The 15,140-nt window shown below is 42.4% G+C and overlaps 4 protein-coding genes and 1 long non-coding RNA gene across 5 annotated transcripts; 3 read left to right on the top strand and 2 right to left on the bottom strand.

The window, feature by feature from the left end:
* Nucleotides 1-275: 275 nt before the first annotated feature.
* vari (MAGUK p55 subfamily member vari) lies at nt 276-9,534 on the bottom strand. Its single transcript, XM_017177474.3, has 10 exons — nt 9,152-9,534; nt 8,523-8,620; nt 3,950-4,102; nt 2,822-3,319; nt 2,231-2,329; nt 2,006-2,167; nt 1,730-1,940; nt 1,335-1,666; nt 1,196-1,270; nt 276-1,033 (listed from the first exon to the last, which is right to left on the bottom strand). Exons 1-10 carry the CDS (start codon nt 9,255-9,257, stop codon nt 857-859), a joined length of 1,911 nt encoding a protein of 636 aa, XP_017032963.1. The 5' UTR covers nt 9,258-9,534; the 3' UTR covers nt 276-856.
* LOC138927921 (uncharacterized) lies at nt 6,910-7,535 on the top strand. The gene is made up of 3 exons (XR_011444379.1): nt 6,910-7,044; nt 7,137-7,269; nt 7,341-7,535. It is a non-coding gene; the product is annotated as an uncharacterized lncRNA (long non-coding RNA).
* Nucleotides 9,535-10,086: 552 nt separating the features above from the next.
* On the top strand, nt 10,087-10,857 carry LOC108082171 (calcium load-activated calcium channel). Its single transcript, XM_017177477.2, has 3 exons — nt 10,087-10,215; nt 10,268-10,345; nt 10,402-10,857. The coding sequence occupies exons 1-3, from the start codon at nt 10,155-10,157 to the stop codon at nt 10,812-10,814; spliced, it is 552 nt and encodes a 183-aa protein (XP_017032966.1). The 5' UTR covers nt 10,087-10,154; the 3' UTR covers nt 10,815-10,857.
* Nucleotides 10,826-12,593, bottom strand: l(2)37Bb (lethal (2) 37Bb). Its single transcript, XM_017177475.3, has 2 exons — nt 12,092-12,593; nt 10,826-12,035 (listed from the first exon to the last, which is right to left on the bottom strand). Exons 1-2 carry the CDS (start codon nt 12,476-12,478, stop codon nt 10,884-10,886), a joined length of 1,539 nt encoding a protein of 512 aa, XP_017032964.1. The 5' UTR covers nt 12,479-12,593; the 3' UTR covers nt 10,826-10,883.
* Nucleotides 12,594-12,631: 38 nt separating this feature from the next.
* Rpn3 (regulatory particle non-ATPase 3) lies at nt 12,632-14,359 on the top strand. The gene is made up of 2 exons (XM_017177476.3): nt 12,632-12,888; nt 12,949-14,359. Exons 1-2 carry the CDS (start codon nt 12,725-12,727, stop codon nt 14,267-14,269), a joined length of 1,485 nt encoding a protein of 494 aa, XP_017032965.1. The 5' UTR covers nt 12,632-12,724; the 3' UTR covers nt 14,270-14,359.
* The last annotated feature ends 781 nt before the right edge of the window (nt 14,360-15,140 follow it).

Below are 15,140 nucleotides of genomic sequence, written 5' to 3'. Positions count from 1 at the left end.
GCTTTTTGAGAGACTAGGTTGCTTATTAATTTTGACCAGATGCAATGGAACAGGCTCTCTGACCCCTTAAAGTATACCATGTACATATTCTGGATTAACATCGATCTAGCCATGTACGTAAATTAAACTTTGCTTCTTTCTATAATAGATAATTTCAAACAAAAATACTTACTTTAAAATAAATTTAATGCAAAGATTCATTACTTCCTTACTGGGTAATAAAAATATATGTACATTTTTATCATATATTTGTAATTTAAAATACAAAAATCAAATTTCTTTGAGCCAAATTTATTCATACTTTTATTTATATCTTTCTTTTTTTTAATACACGTCAATATTTTAACTAGTTCGTTAAACAAATCTATAAACTATATGAAATATTTATTGGCAGAAAGGATTGTTGTACTGAGGAGATTCGTTAAGATTACAAAACTGAAAAGAGATATGCATCGACACATAAACGTAGATTGTTTTTTTATATAAATAAACAATAAGAGATTGTAAAATGGACGAATTCGTTTCGTAAAAATAGGCTTACACTTAAGAATAAAAACTGAATCGCAAACGGAGGGCACACATTTTAAATTATACAACAAAAATTGCATATATACATTACATAATTGAAACATTTCAAGAGGAAAATGTCAGCAACAATATACTGTTTCCTGTAGGATTCAGTGCTTTTTGTAATTATTTTGTATAGTGCTGGGATTTTGTAGCTTCGATTACTGAGATATTCCTTTGATTATTGTGATAGCAATAGATTTTTCATGTATATTCCTTGTCTATATGCAAGAAGGCGAAATTGCGAAAGCTTATTCGTAGATTTTGCTGCAGTGTGTCTCTCCCCATTCTAGTAGATCCAATTGACGGGCACCCACTGCTCCTCGTGGCTCATCTGATCCAGAGTTTCCACCACCTGACGGAACGTTTCGTCAAAGTCCTCGTTCACGATGACCATGTCAAAGTACTTCTCGTACTTGCGCTGCACAAAGCTGCTCTCCTCGACGGTGGCCACCAGGTCGTCGTCCTGTTGAAACGAACGATACAAATCGAATGTGTTAAGCAATGTTTGGGTGTTCAGGCAGAGATCTACTAGGGCTACAAGGGTTGCCTAGGTGCATCAAGCGGATGAGTGATTTCATCACATTTTAAATGCAGTTTTTCGTGTAACAAGGGACGCCAACTTTACCTCATACAGTGATGCTAGGGACTCGAGCGTACGGGCGCGTCTTGAGCTGAATCTTATGGAACTCTGGCGGTCAAACTGTGGATACATACGAGTGCTCGGATTAAAGGAGTGCCTTCTAAGGGATCTATCTAAAACATACTGATAAATTCCTATTGGAGCCCGTGGCCCTCCGATCCGCATAGATAGTTTTGAGCTGCTCCATTCCCGGTGCGGCAACGAATATGACAAATGGCATCAGTTCCTGGCTGTTGTGCAGGATCTTCAAGGCATTCGGTGCGCAGTCCAGAATGCACATGCGTCCGCTATTGATCACATCCTTGATGGACTGCAAGTGGGTGCCGTATAGGTTGCCGTTGTGCTCGCCATACTCCAAGAACTCGTTCTGCTTCACCGCCTCCTCCATCTCCTCACGATCCATGAACCAATAGCTCACGCCGTTTTCCTCCAAGGCGCGCTTGGGGCGACTGGTATCTGGAATAGTTTTGTAAAATATATTAAATTATTAATATTTTTATATTATATTATATAACTTACGAGGAATGACAGCTCCGAACTTATCCACATCGCTGTTGATAAGACGATTCTTGAGCGTTCGCCTGCCAACACCTGAAACACCAATGAGAACCAGGGTTTTCCTGCGGAAGGGAGGCATGCGGGTGACCTCCTCGTAGAGCAATAGTTCCGCCTTGTCGAATTCGCAGTTTGCCACCGATCTGTACATGGTCTTGCGCTTCCGTTTCGAGATCTATTTCGAAAAGAATAAATGTTTAAAATTAAATTAAATTTAAAACAAATAAAATATAGACTCACCCTTGTGCCACAAATGCCTATTTTGTGCACATAATCCGCCTCGGGGGCCACAAAGGCTTTGCGTCGCTCCTCCAGCTCCTGGGATGGAATTAGACCGATTTTATCAGACTCCGCGGTTATATTCTTGGCCTGCCACCAATTGGGATCTTTGACATTGATGATCTACATTAAATCATAAACAGTTATTTGAAAAAATCAATCGTTTAAGTCGCTTTCTAAACTCACTTGCAAAATGTCGCCCGACTTGAAGGGTAATCCAATGTCCCTGCATGGCAGTAAGGTATCCTCCGAGGGATTGTATGTGAACAGGGCACGCATATAACACTGTTTATAAGCAAAATAAAGTTATATTTTTAATTAATAAACAGTTTTAAATGGTTTATGATTGCCAAAACCAAGATTTACTTACTTAGTTGCAAGTGATTTGAGAATTTTGACGGTAATTTGGTCGGAGATGAACTATTTATCTGATATTAATAAACATTTTAGGTGGCTGGAGGGTATATAAGCCTCTCAAATAAATGAAGATACATAATAAAACATATAAATTCTACTACCTAATGATTTCATATCAAAATGTAACGATATGTTTCATTACAAAACCGAGATAAAAAAGATCAAGGCATAACAAGCATACAGAAAAGTAAACTTATCTTCATTTTAATGTACAGTAATTTCATTATTTGAATTTTCATGAAGCTCAACTACAAACAAAACTTGGAAATTATCACTAATCATGCAAGCAAGCAGCAACCTTTTTGGGATGAATTCATCCCAATTCTCCCCACAAAGTAGACAAGCAAACATCAAACTTACCGTTAGTTTCTTGCCCGTCTCGAGACCCGCGATGCCATTCTGTTTTACCTGACCCCCACTCACAGTATAGCGACCGCTCTTGATCTCCTCATCGACATTGGGTCCAATCTTCAAAGTGAGATTCTCCTTGGCCCGCGACACCTCCACTTGCAGCTCATCGGGGCTGCGCACCGGAGTGCCATTCACCTCCAGGATCACATCGCCAACATGCAGCATGCTCTGCTTGTCAATTACACCGCCGGCTAGGATACGGGCCACTACCAGTTGCTTGTACTCATCCAGCTCCACGGTCAGTCCCAGCGGCTTGCTGGGATCACGGCGCAGGCCCACCATCTTAATGGTCTCCACTGGCATCTTGGTGCTGAGAATGTCCTCGGTGTATAGGTAGCCACCGGATTGGCGTTGACTGGCGATCTCTAGTTGGGTGGTGGAGCCGCCGGCAGCTTTCAGTCGTTGCTCGTAAAGTTGCCCTATCTCATCATGGGCACGCAAAAGGGCCTGAAATGAAATAATTATTGGAAAATAATAAAATATAATTAATATTAAGATTATATATTGTTTTAAATGTAGGGTTGTTTGTGGAAAAATATTTATTTTTTCACTCAAGATTTATCAGAGACGGAAGAGAGCTCTGTTGTCTGTTTATTCATCTAATCATCTTAAGCTTTAGCTGATTTCGCTTTTTTATTTTTCCAAAGAAAAATGGATGCTGACAGGAAATAGTAATGATAAACATCTTAAAAAGCTTTTAATAAACAAATTTTCTATCGGGAAATAACATTTTTAAAGTAATTGTGATGAATAAGAATGTTTTCCGACCAAAATTAACAAAGTTTGTTACATTTTTAAAGCAATTTGATTGTATATACAAATGTTATTATTATGGAATGCTTTTTCAATAGATTTTTAGACGTTGATATTGCTGTTAATCGAAACTATTTCCAGTATCTCAGTGTGAAAACAAAGCGAAGATTTTTAAAATCAATTTCTCTGATTGCCCACGCAATGTCGAAAGTACATTTTGCAATCTGTAGAAACTTGTAAATTTTGATTTCATGGTATATAACTTCTGACCATATGTATATAATTGATTTAATTTTCTTTCCATTACTTTCCTCGATTACTTACACGAAAATGTGGCTGGGCGAGAAGCTTGGCGAGCTCTCGGGACTCCAGACGCCTCGATGGTGAGAACTTGCGAATAATGTCGTCGCAGATCGGTTTATTGTTCAGATGGGCGGGCAGGAAGAGGGGCACTGGCTGTGGTTCCGTGGGGTTAAGCTGCAAAAAAAGAAAAGAAGATGAAACCCCGAATGAAGACTGCTGTCATGTGCGGCTAATTAAATGCTGGGCTTCGTCTGGGGCGTGCCTGCCCTAGGTCAAGTTATGATGCCTCCCGGACTTAATTGAGTGAGTGCGTTAATTGGTCCGGGCTTTTTCGGGCAGCCTCCAACCTCTTGTTTCCTCTCTCGCTGCCACTTAACCCCCTTTGAACTCTGGAGCTGTTGCTCAAAAAAAAGAGACAAGAAAATATTTGGAGTCTTAGGTCAAAAATTGGGTCGCTTGCCATTTGAATTTGGGTCGCATGGAAAGTGAATTTTCTGCTTTAATTGCACATAATTTCGTCTTCCGACATTCTTTGTTGCCTGTGTATTATTCTTCCCCCTCTAAACTTTCTGAAGTGTATTCTTTATTGTGGCCACGACGATGGGAAAGTCATCTGTGAGTCAACTCATGCAATATTTATGTGCATTCACGTGGGACGGAAAGGCATTTCTCTTTCGCTCTCTGCAAATTGATGAGAAACACTATCTCCAGAGCGTTTGATAAGTACAAAAATGCATCTGCTATAAGAACTACTATACTCTCGGAAACTTTTCTAGTACCTTTTCTTGGAGAAAACGGAATGAAATGTTGGGAATTTTAGGTTTATTTATGCAACATTAAGTTGTATCTTAAATGAATATTTATAATGTCTTACATGTTTGTTTTTTAAAAGGGAAAATTGCATTATTTCTTTTGTTCAATGTGACTACACTTCCTTTCAATCGCTCAGTTAAAAATTCATTCATCTTTATAGCAATATTTGCTTGAATAGCTTTATTTTTTCAACGATTCCTTCTTTTCGTCGTGAGTAATCCTGGAATTGAGATATCGCTGACTTGTGTTTACTTATATTTATTTCTTAATCTGCCAAGCATTGCTATCCGTTCAGTTCAGGCCATATCAACGTAATTCTTCCGTGTGAAAAATGAGTGAAGAAGCCCCACGCGACGCGATAATCTCCACCCTTTTTTTTCTTGCTTTTTGCACACACCCACAATTGGAATTGATACTTTTTCCCGATGGTTTGGTGTGCCAGCAAAGGGCTTTCACCTCCACTCGACAAAATGTTTTCGTCATGTCAACGGTAATTTTAAAAAAATATTGTAGCAGCAGGTGCTTACTAATTAAGCAAACTGTTAATTAGACGCACTGGCACAAAAATAAGAGAAACAGGTAAACAACAACGGAATGCGTTGTGTTACTCGTTTTTCGACGTGAGACGTGCGAAGGTTGAAATAAATTTTGGGGAAATTCAACCTAAAATATCTGAATATTAACAAATAGGTCTTTAATTTGTATATATTTTAAAACCAATTTTATGTCAATGATTGTTTACTTTTTTTACAATTCTGAAGCATTTCAACATGGATATTTTGGTTTATTTGACATATTATTTTCAGTTGTCTTAGCCTTTCCAGGTATTTTAACTTTTTCAATTAATAAATTATTTTATTTTAACATTTTCGCGGATATTTAATGCTAAGTAACATGTGTTTTTATTTTGATATTGCTCAAATCTTCTATTTTAATGGCTGTCTGCCCGCAAATGTGTCTATTTAATTAGATTTACAGTTGCTATTATGCCTTTTTATATGTTTATATATTATTTTTTTATTTTTTGGGGAGCCACTCCCAAAACGCGAGTGAACAGTTAAAGCCAAAAGAGCGGCTAGCTCTGCGTGTGTGTGCGGGAGAGCCTCTCTCTTGGCCGATTAGTATTAGTGTTTCTTTTGAGCGTTTGTTTTTTGATAGTGTAGAGTTTTGGGTTTCTTTTGGAAATGCCAAAACATGGCCAAGTCTGTTGTTGGCCAGGTTACACAATGCGAGGGGGGGGGGGGGGCGAAGTAAAACAATTCTCGGCGACTACGTCATCAGTTTAAGCTCGTCAAAGCTCCCGGAATCGGGGTAACCAAGGCAGTAACACACACAACACAATAATAACTGCTCCAATTTAGCCTTTTTCACTACGATTTATTGATCTGCAGTTTTAGCACCTGCCTTTCACGTTTTTATGTGAAAATGTCGTATTTAATTTAATAAACGTTTGCCGAGAGCGGAAACAAGGAGAGCCAGAGTCAGAGAGAACTAACTGTTGCATATGCCGCCCCGTTTAAGCCACGCTCTTCTCACACACACACAGACACTAGCACCAATACAGCTGCAGATCAATGCTCACTCATTCGAATGAGCCACAATAGACCGTAACGCGCGCTTTAAACCGGAATTTTGGACCCAACCTCACCTTAGCACTGCTCGAAAGTAACTGAAACTGAAAACTGAATCTGACTCACAAGCTCTCGAATCGAGGGCTAACCATCGTACTGTCCCGCTCACTCGCTAGCTTGCCGTGTGTTGAGCGACTTAGTGTGCGTGGAAAAGCTCAGCGTGGGGCAAGTTACAACTGTACGCAGCGCTGTTAAGTGACAGTTAACAGTGGCTCAAATGCAAGCTTGCGTTAACAGGGGTCAGCGCTGCTAAATATATGCTTTGGATTTACACAGAGAGAAAAACGTAGTGGCTTCATGTGGGTAGTACTAATTAAGGTTTAACAAAGCATTTATTTGGGTAATTGTTAGGAGGAAGTTGGGTTTTAAGCATTTAAAATACTATCTGTAAATGCCCTGTCTTAATTTAACAACTGTTAAATTATATTTCTTATTTAAAGCTTTTATATTTCTATGACCTTTTTTCCTTAGAGGAAATACTAATTGTAAAGGTCTTGCTGTAACATTTCTGCACATTCCTACCAACAGCCATGGTGGTCTTTTAACAGCATCTTGAAGCCAACTCAAACATTTTCTTACCACCTCAAAGCTCTTGGCTTGCGGCTCTCTCAGCTGCATTAGTAGGCCAACAAGTTAAGCGCTTTTTGTGCATCGTTTTCAAACTGAACTCAGGTAACATAAAAAGCGTCGTCGGAACAGGCATGTGTTATTTGTATTTTACGTTGAAAAATGTTTTCAAAACCGGTTTTCTTTTTCACACACAGAAACGCAAACCGACTTCTTCTCTGGGGCGTGTAGTCAACGAGTTGACACTGCCTTATTTTATGTAATCTACATAAAATTGGGGGAGTGTTCAAAGGGAAGTCAGAGGAGGAATCGGAATTCGAAATGGAAATGGTAAGTGACATTTCATATTTTCTTATCTCGTGACTCGTGGGTTTAATTACTTTCACTGCCTTTCTCAACAGCAGTCGGCCGACCGCAGCATAAAAACCAACAATCGAATCAACCTGCCCAGGAAAATTCCTCGGAAAATGTTGGATTCTAATTATACGCGTCACGCGATGTCGCTTTCCATTATATTTGCCGTCTTGGATTGTTGTTTTGTTTCAGCAAACCTTGTTTAAGGCTGCTAAAAATAGTGTAAAATAGAGTACTGCAAGAAGCTCTTTATTTTAAAAGTAAAATAAATAAATTTATCTTCTTCAGTTTCAAAATAACGTTAACAAAATAACATTTCAACCTAATATAAATTTATATGGTAAGACTGAGAAATTCAAACTCCATCGGTTTTTAATTGATTTATAAATTATTCCATTAGTGGGATTATTTTCCACAGAGAATATTAAATTCGGCTTGGAAATACAAAAATCATTTCTCATTGTTTTCATAGTTTCTTCGCGTGTTTGCCGCATAAACAACACACAATTATTTACTATTTGATTAGGCTACAAACTTTCATGTAAGAAAACTCAAAAGAGGCGTCTAAGAGGAGAAAATATTTTGCAGGTCAAGTCGATTCCATTACAGCGGTTATATCACGATGATCTAATAAAAATCTCCCCTCCCCATATGCATAAAATCCAACTCATCTGCCAAGACAAAGGGGGTCAAGTTTAGTGCGAAAATACACGAGTGCGAAGCAAAAAAAAAACTAGCAAGTGCTAATGTGCCATAATAATGGCCACAAAAAAAGACAAAGAGATGAAAAGCAATTGAGGCATTTGTGGCTTTAAGCGAGCTTAACCAAGAGAGTCATTTACCAAGGGAATTCTCTCCAAGAACGGGCTTGTGGGGTGAATTAGATTATTTTTAGCCACAGAATTTCCACACAGAAGGGCTTGGGTTTGAGTGAATGATTACTTTGTGGGGTGCCAAGGAAAATGATGTAATAAGGAAAGCACACGCCCGGAAAATTCTATCTAGACCGAAAATCAGCATGCAATGCCATCAATAAAGTAAACAAAGATTGCGCCTTGGTGTGCGAGTGCGAATGGAAAACGTGGAAATGTGGAAAATCGTACATACATGTGCGCAATTTTCTTATTGAACAGATGCTCGAGGGCGGAATAAGTGGGTCAGAAATTGTAGCGGGCTTTAATATTATTTTTTCGCCCGACTTTTATGTTGTTGTGTTCTGGTCTACTTACCATCAGTTCCTTGTGCGGCGTGTTGGGATTGCTCCGCAATAATCCCTTCAAGAAGATTTCATCGTGGTCGGTCAGGTCAGTGGAGTTCCGGAAGGCGGCTGGAAAAGGTGGAAATGCGTTTAAGATAAGCGAACTCGTAAAAACCTAATCGGCAAACTGAAGAAATGACAATCGTTTTGCCAGCTTAAGAGCTGTCTTTCCGAAATTGGATTGTTAATAATACTTGAGTGACAAGCTAAACAAACTAAAAAATAGTCGTTAAAAGTCCTTATAAACTTTAAAATACTTATCTAAATTGGCTATTCGACGTTTCTTAATTTGTTCAAACAGTTCTATAAATCTAACAGTTAACTATAAACAAGTTTGATGTGAATTTTGTCAGCACAGTTGAAATGAAGAAAGACTATATTTAATGCAAACAGGTTTCTTTAACCACGGCAACAAAATTTAAATAACAATATTATTGTTTGAGCTTTCTTTGAGCAAGTAAAATCTACAAATAATTTCAGGTCTTTTCAATAATCCTTCTATGCAGAGATAGTTTATTTATACAATTTTTTAGTCCACTCTATTTGCACAACGCTGCCATAATACCACAACTTTTTTTGCAAACTCCCCCTGCCACTTACCATTATCGGACGTATCGTCCTCGCCGTTCACTTTGTTGTTGCTGGCCAATAGCTCCACTTTATCCTGGCGCGCTTGACGGCGCGACCGAGCGCTCCACCGCACCATTGTGGCGCCAAGGATAAAAAGAGGACAGAGAGGATAGCCGGTCAGGGAAGGGGTAGAGAATGTGTAACAAACACTGGGCAACTGGGAGGTGGCCAAAAAATATAAACCCGAAACCGAAGCAAGGAACTGCTTTTATTCACAGGAGGTGGCCTCGAAGGGGAAAACTAAAATCACTAAGTTTCGTAGCATATGTTCATGTTATGCTTTCTGCAATTCTAATAATCACTTGTTGTTATTGTTATTATAAACACACGATAAAGCCACGCAACCAACAAAAACAAATGTGGGGGAGATGAGGCGTCAGTCACTGCGCCAGCGATGGAGAAACAACAACCGTCTTGTTTATGAGAGAGTGTATAACTGGAAACCCGCTTTTGCTGCATGCTGCCAAAATCAAAGCTCAGTATATTTCGAAAAGCTTTTGCAGGTGTAATTTTAAATAAGGTGTTTCTATCGATTTTTGAATATTTTCTATCGGCTATCGTGGCGCCAATTGCTTAAGCGTTTGGAAACTTTAAAGTAGCGGTCACTCTAAAAACAATAACACTGTTTTAATTATGAAATCAAATAAATTAATCCTTATATTAAATTCGCTAAGGTTTTAGAAATATTATTTATTTTTTAAACTAGATATTGCATTTTCTACGAGGGAGATCCCAAGTGCCACCAAAATGTCCCCAAATCCAAATCTTAATTAATAAAAAAAAAAAATTTAAACAAAAGTTGGAAAATAAAACAGTTTTCTATTTTCGGAAAGAGAAAAATTTTAATTTAATATATTAAACTTTAAAATATATCGCAGTCGAGCTTAACGATTGTTTAGGTTAATCGATTGCAGTGATAAGTGTTATCAAGACTATCGATAGCTTTTCCAATTAACATTAAAAGGGTGAAAAAATGTGGGCCGACACAATTTTAATTGTTTTTATATCTGTGTGCACCGCCTTTTTGGGCGAAGGTGAGTGAAACTGATATCAACTGACTGCCACTAATCATTTGCGCCCCAAAAGGTCTCACCTGGGTGCTGGTATACCGCACGGAAAAGTACCAGAAACTGAAGACTGAGGTGGAAAAACAGAGCAAGAAACGTAAGTTGTGGAATCGCCAGTCATGTCAGCAGGTTACATGTTGTTCCCTCTTACAGTGGAGCGCCGCAAGGAGATCCATGGCGACTCTTTGGACAAGGCGGTCAAGAAGAAGATCGAGCGGGACGAGGAGAAGCTGAAGAACAACAACCGCGACCTGTCGCTGGTGAAGATGAAGTCCATGTTCGCCACCGGCTTTGCGTTCACTGCCCTGCTGAGCATGTTCAACAGCATCTTTGACGGCCGCGTAGTCGCCCAACTGCCCTTTACGCCCATCTCCTGGATCCAGGGTCTCAGCCACCGCAATCTGTCCGGTGATGACTACACTGACTGCTCGTTCATCTTCCTGTACATCCTGTGCACCATGTCCATCCGCCAGAACATCCAGAAGCTGCTGGGCTTTGCGCCGTCACGTGCCGCCAGCAAGCAGGGCGTCGGTCTTTTTGGACCCGCTCCCGGTCAGTTTAAATAGAAAATTTGTAGTTTTGTTAATAATAATAGATGCATTTAGCCCATTTAATGCACACCAAACAAAACAATCCTAGCTTAGAACATTATTTAGCTCGTACATGGGCTGGTCCACAATCAGCCTGTCGAAGCTCAGGCGCGAGAGGTCAATGGTTCGGAACTGGCCGTCCATGATCAGCTCCGATATGGCCCGGCCTACGGCCAGCGACTGCTGGATGCCGTGCCCACTAAATCCGGTGGCGACATACAGGTTGTGGTAGTATGGATGGGCGCCCACAATGCCGTTTTCATCGTAGACGTTCTGCTCGTACAGGCCAGCCCAGGAGTCCACCACATTGGCCTCGCCCAGCGAGGGCACTCTCGTCGCCAGCGTGGGTCGGATATGCTCGTCAAAGTACTGCGGATCCACCGCCATCTTATCGCCGACATCCTCCTCCGCCGAATTGTGGCCGCATATGTAGTTGCCACCCAATCCGTCGCGGCGTATAAACGTGCCAGAGGGATCGACAGTCAGCGGCATGGCCATGCCGGGGGCATTCTCCGCTTGCGTGTTGATGGCGTACAGGTAACGCTTGCGCACGTCAATGGGCAGTGGTACCTGCAGCATGCCCGGACCGACTCCGATGCGCGCCAGTCGAGCCACCTGCCCGGAACTGGCTCCCGCTGCTATCACGCACAGGGCAAACTTGCAGGTGCGCCGCGTTCCATCGGATAGCTGAATGATAGCCTTGTCCAGGCCAGTGTAGTTGCCCTCGTCGGAGCCGGCATCCCCGACCACAGATATGTCCGTTTGGGAATGGAAGTCAAAGTCCACCACCTCTCCGCTGACGAAGTGTGCACCGTAACCGCTGGCCGATCGGCGGAAGTTGCTGAGCAAGGCCAACGAGTTGAACCAGCCCTCCTTTTCCAGGCCATGGCAGCCCACAGCGATGCCCTTGGTATTCAGCCAGGGAAATCGTGTCGCCAGTCGATCTGCCGTCAGCAGCTCGTTCCTGGCTCCAAGTTCGTTTTGCAGTTGGGATGAACGCAGCAGGCTTTCGGCTTGTTCCTCGCCGGCAAGACACAAGTGGCCATGCGGCGTGAATTGCAAGGGCACCTCGTTGCCAAACTGTTCCCTGGCGTTGCGCAGGAAGTCGGCGGCAAAGAGCGACATCTGAATGTTCTCAGGCAAGGAGAATTGCTGGCACAGACCACCAAGGGAGACGCGGGTGGCAGCTTTGGCGTACTGTAATTATTAGGTATCTCAGTAAGGTAAGGAAGGCTACAACTCTTTCCACTCACCGTGTCATCCTTCTCCACCACAACCACGTTGAGGCCATCGCGCGCCTTCTCCTTCAGCCAGTACGCTATTGAGCTGCCTATACCGCCGCCGCCAATAACCAGCACATCGCAGTGGGTTTGAAACTCGTCCGGCAGTGTGGGATCTCGGGTACGCTCCCCCTCAAACTTGAATTTGCTCTGGGTGAGGATACGGTCGCCTTGGTCCTCGGAAACCGGGTCCTTTGGCACAAAGAACTCCTTTATCTTGCGCATATCGTTGCCCAGCAAACGAAATGTTCGCCGAATCGGGTGTTTGTCTTCATCGCCAGTGCCTCCACTGCTCCCGGCTGCTCCGGCCGAGTAGGAGCGACTCTGGATAAGACGCACCGCATGCCTGTACCGCAACATTTTGGATTTCTTATTTATAACGCGGCTATAATTCACATTCCGTGTTTTGGGTTTTGTTTGGTAACAGTGATAACGTGCAAAATGTTATCGGTTGTGCTGCCTACACTTTCCAACACTGTCAGCCAGCTGAGAAAGAAGAAGAAGAAACACTATATCTATCGATAGTAAAATCGATTTGTTAGCATCTCTAGAAGCATTACTCGGCATTTTTGATTTTGATTAAAAGAAAATTAAGAGTTCTACAGAATGACCAGCGCAGTGGATATCGGTGCCCAGGACGTGGAGATGGAGGTGGATCCCACCGCCGAGACGCTGGCAGACGAGAAGAAGAACCAGGATGGGGCTGCCGTGCTGGAGATCCGCGAGCAGATTCGCCAAATCGAGAAGGGGGTGTCGTCAAAGGAATCGCGGTAAGAACTCGAAGGGTCTGTAAATACCCCGGATTTCATGGTTACTCCTTCATCCTTCAGCTTCATCCTGCGCGTGCTGCGCAACTTGCCCAACACACGCCGCAAGCTGAACGGCGTCGTCTTCCGCAATCTCGCCCAGAGCATATATCCGCCTGGAGCGGATCGCGAAGCTGCTCTTGCCCTGATGCCCGCCGTGGAGAAGGACGCCACTGAGCTGCCCGATGTGCCCAAGAAGCAGGTCGCGAGCAAGGCTCCGATTGCCGAGGTGGATGCCTACTTTTATCTGCTGTTGTTGGTGAAGCTGATCGATGCCAGTGACCTGCAGCGTGCGGGGGTTTGCGCCGATGCCCTGATGGCTAAGATTTCGATTCAGAACCGTCGAACCCTGGATTTGATCGGAGCCAAGTCCTACTTCTACTATTCGCGCGTGGCGGAGCTGAAGAACTCACTGGAGGGCATCCGCGCCTTCCTGCACGCCCGCCTACGCACTGCCACACTGCGCAACGATTTTGAGGGTCAGGCGGTGCTTATTAACTGTCTGCTGCGCAACTATTTGCATTACGCTTTGTATGATCAGGCCGACAAGCTGGTGAAGAAGTCCGTGTATCCAGAGTCGGCCAGCAATAACGAGTGGGCTCGTTTCCTCTACTATTTGGGTCGCATCAAGGCCGCCAAGCTGGAGTACAGTGATGCGCACAAACATCTGGTCCAGGCTCTGCGCAAGTCCCCGCAACACGCCGCCATCGGATTCCGCCAGACCGTGCAGAAGCTAATCATCGTGGTGGAGCTGCTTCTGGGCAACATTCCGGAGCGCGTGGTATTCCGACAGGCCGGTTTGCGACAGTCTCTAGGCGCCTACTTCCAGCTCACGCAGGCCGTGCGTCTGGGCAACCTCAAGCGATTCGGCGACGTCGTTTCCCAGTTCGGTCCCAAGTTCCAGCTGGATCACACCTTCACCCTGATTATCCGACTGCGCCACAACGTGATCAAGACCGCTATCCGTTCCATTGGACTCTCGTACTCTCGTATCTCGCCGCAGGACATTGCCAAGCGTCTGGTCTTGGACTCTGCCGAGGACGCCGAGTTCATCGTATCGAAGGCCATCCGCGATGGAGTGATTGAGGCCACGCTGGATCCGGCCCAGAACTATATGCGCAGCAAGGAGAGCACCGACATCTACAGCACCCGGGAGCCGCAGCTAGCCTTCCACGAGCGCATCTCGTTCTGCCTGAATCTACACAACCAGAGCGTCAAGGCCATGCGCTACCCGCCGAAGTCCTACGGCAAGGATCTAGAGAGCGCCGAGGAGCGGCGCGAGCGAGAGCAACAGGACCTGGAATTGGCCAAGGAGATGGCCGAGGATGATGAGGATGGTTTCTAAAGCTGCAGCTGCTGCGGATGCAAATCGATTTGTACTTGTATTCATTTTTCATAGAAACATACTCCCCAATTAAATAAGTTACAAACATTTTATGAAGGATTTTTATTTAAAAAATTTATTTGTAGATGTATAAAGGAAGGTTTCAGTTACCAAATATGGTATTATCTTGTATCGTAATATATGAACAGAGACGGGCGAATATCTAATAACATTAAGAAAGAAAGCTAACTTTGGCCAGCCAAAGTTTGTATACCCTTGCAGGTAACAATTAAAATAGATCATAACTAAGCCAAAAATGCATTAATTTCGATTCGGAAAGCAGTTTTGTGTTAGTATTTAGTTAATTTAGTTAATTTAAAAAAACTGCATACAAATTAAAAATTTTAAGAAATCAAAATTTTTGGACATTTTTGCTAATTTTAATGATGTAACCCCTTATAAAATTTCGCAAAAATGGCCAAAAAATCGATTTCTTCCGGACATGTCTAGAAAGATTCGCATGTTAATGCTGATCAAGAATATATATGGTTTATGGGGTCGGAAATGATTCCTTGACTTAGAAAAATATTATTTTGTATTATAAAATCTGATTTTTTATATTAAAAAACTTCTTGATTTTTTTAAATTAAAAATATCATAACTTGGCCAAAAGAGCATTAATTTTAAATCGGAAAACTGTTCTGTGCAAGATTTTTTACAGTTAATAAATCTGCATACTTCATTTAAAAATTTTGAAAATTCAATTTTTTATCAAAATCAAACATTTTAATGATGTAACCCCTTATAAAATTTTCCAAAAATGGCCAAAAAATCGATTTCTTCCTGACATATCTAGAAGGATTCCCCTGTTGATGCTGATCATGAATATATA

Source organism: Drosophila kikkawai, chromosome 2L (genome assembly GCF_030179895.1).
Source record: "Drosophila kikkawai strain 14028-0561.14 chromosome 2L, DkikHiC1v2, whole genome shotgun sequence".
Lineage (NCBI taxonomy): Eukaryota > Metazoa > Arthropoda > Insecta > Diptera > Drosophilidae > Drosophila > Drosophila kikkawai.
Note: the sequence above shows the minus strand (reverse complement) of the source record. Positions and strands in the feature narration are given on the sequence as shown.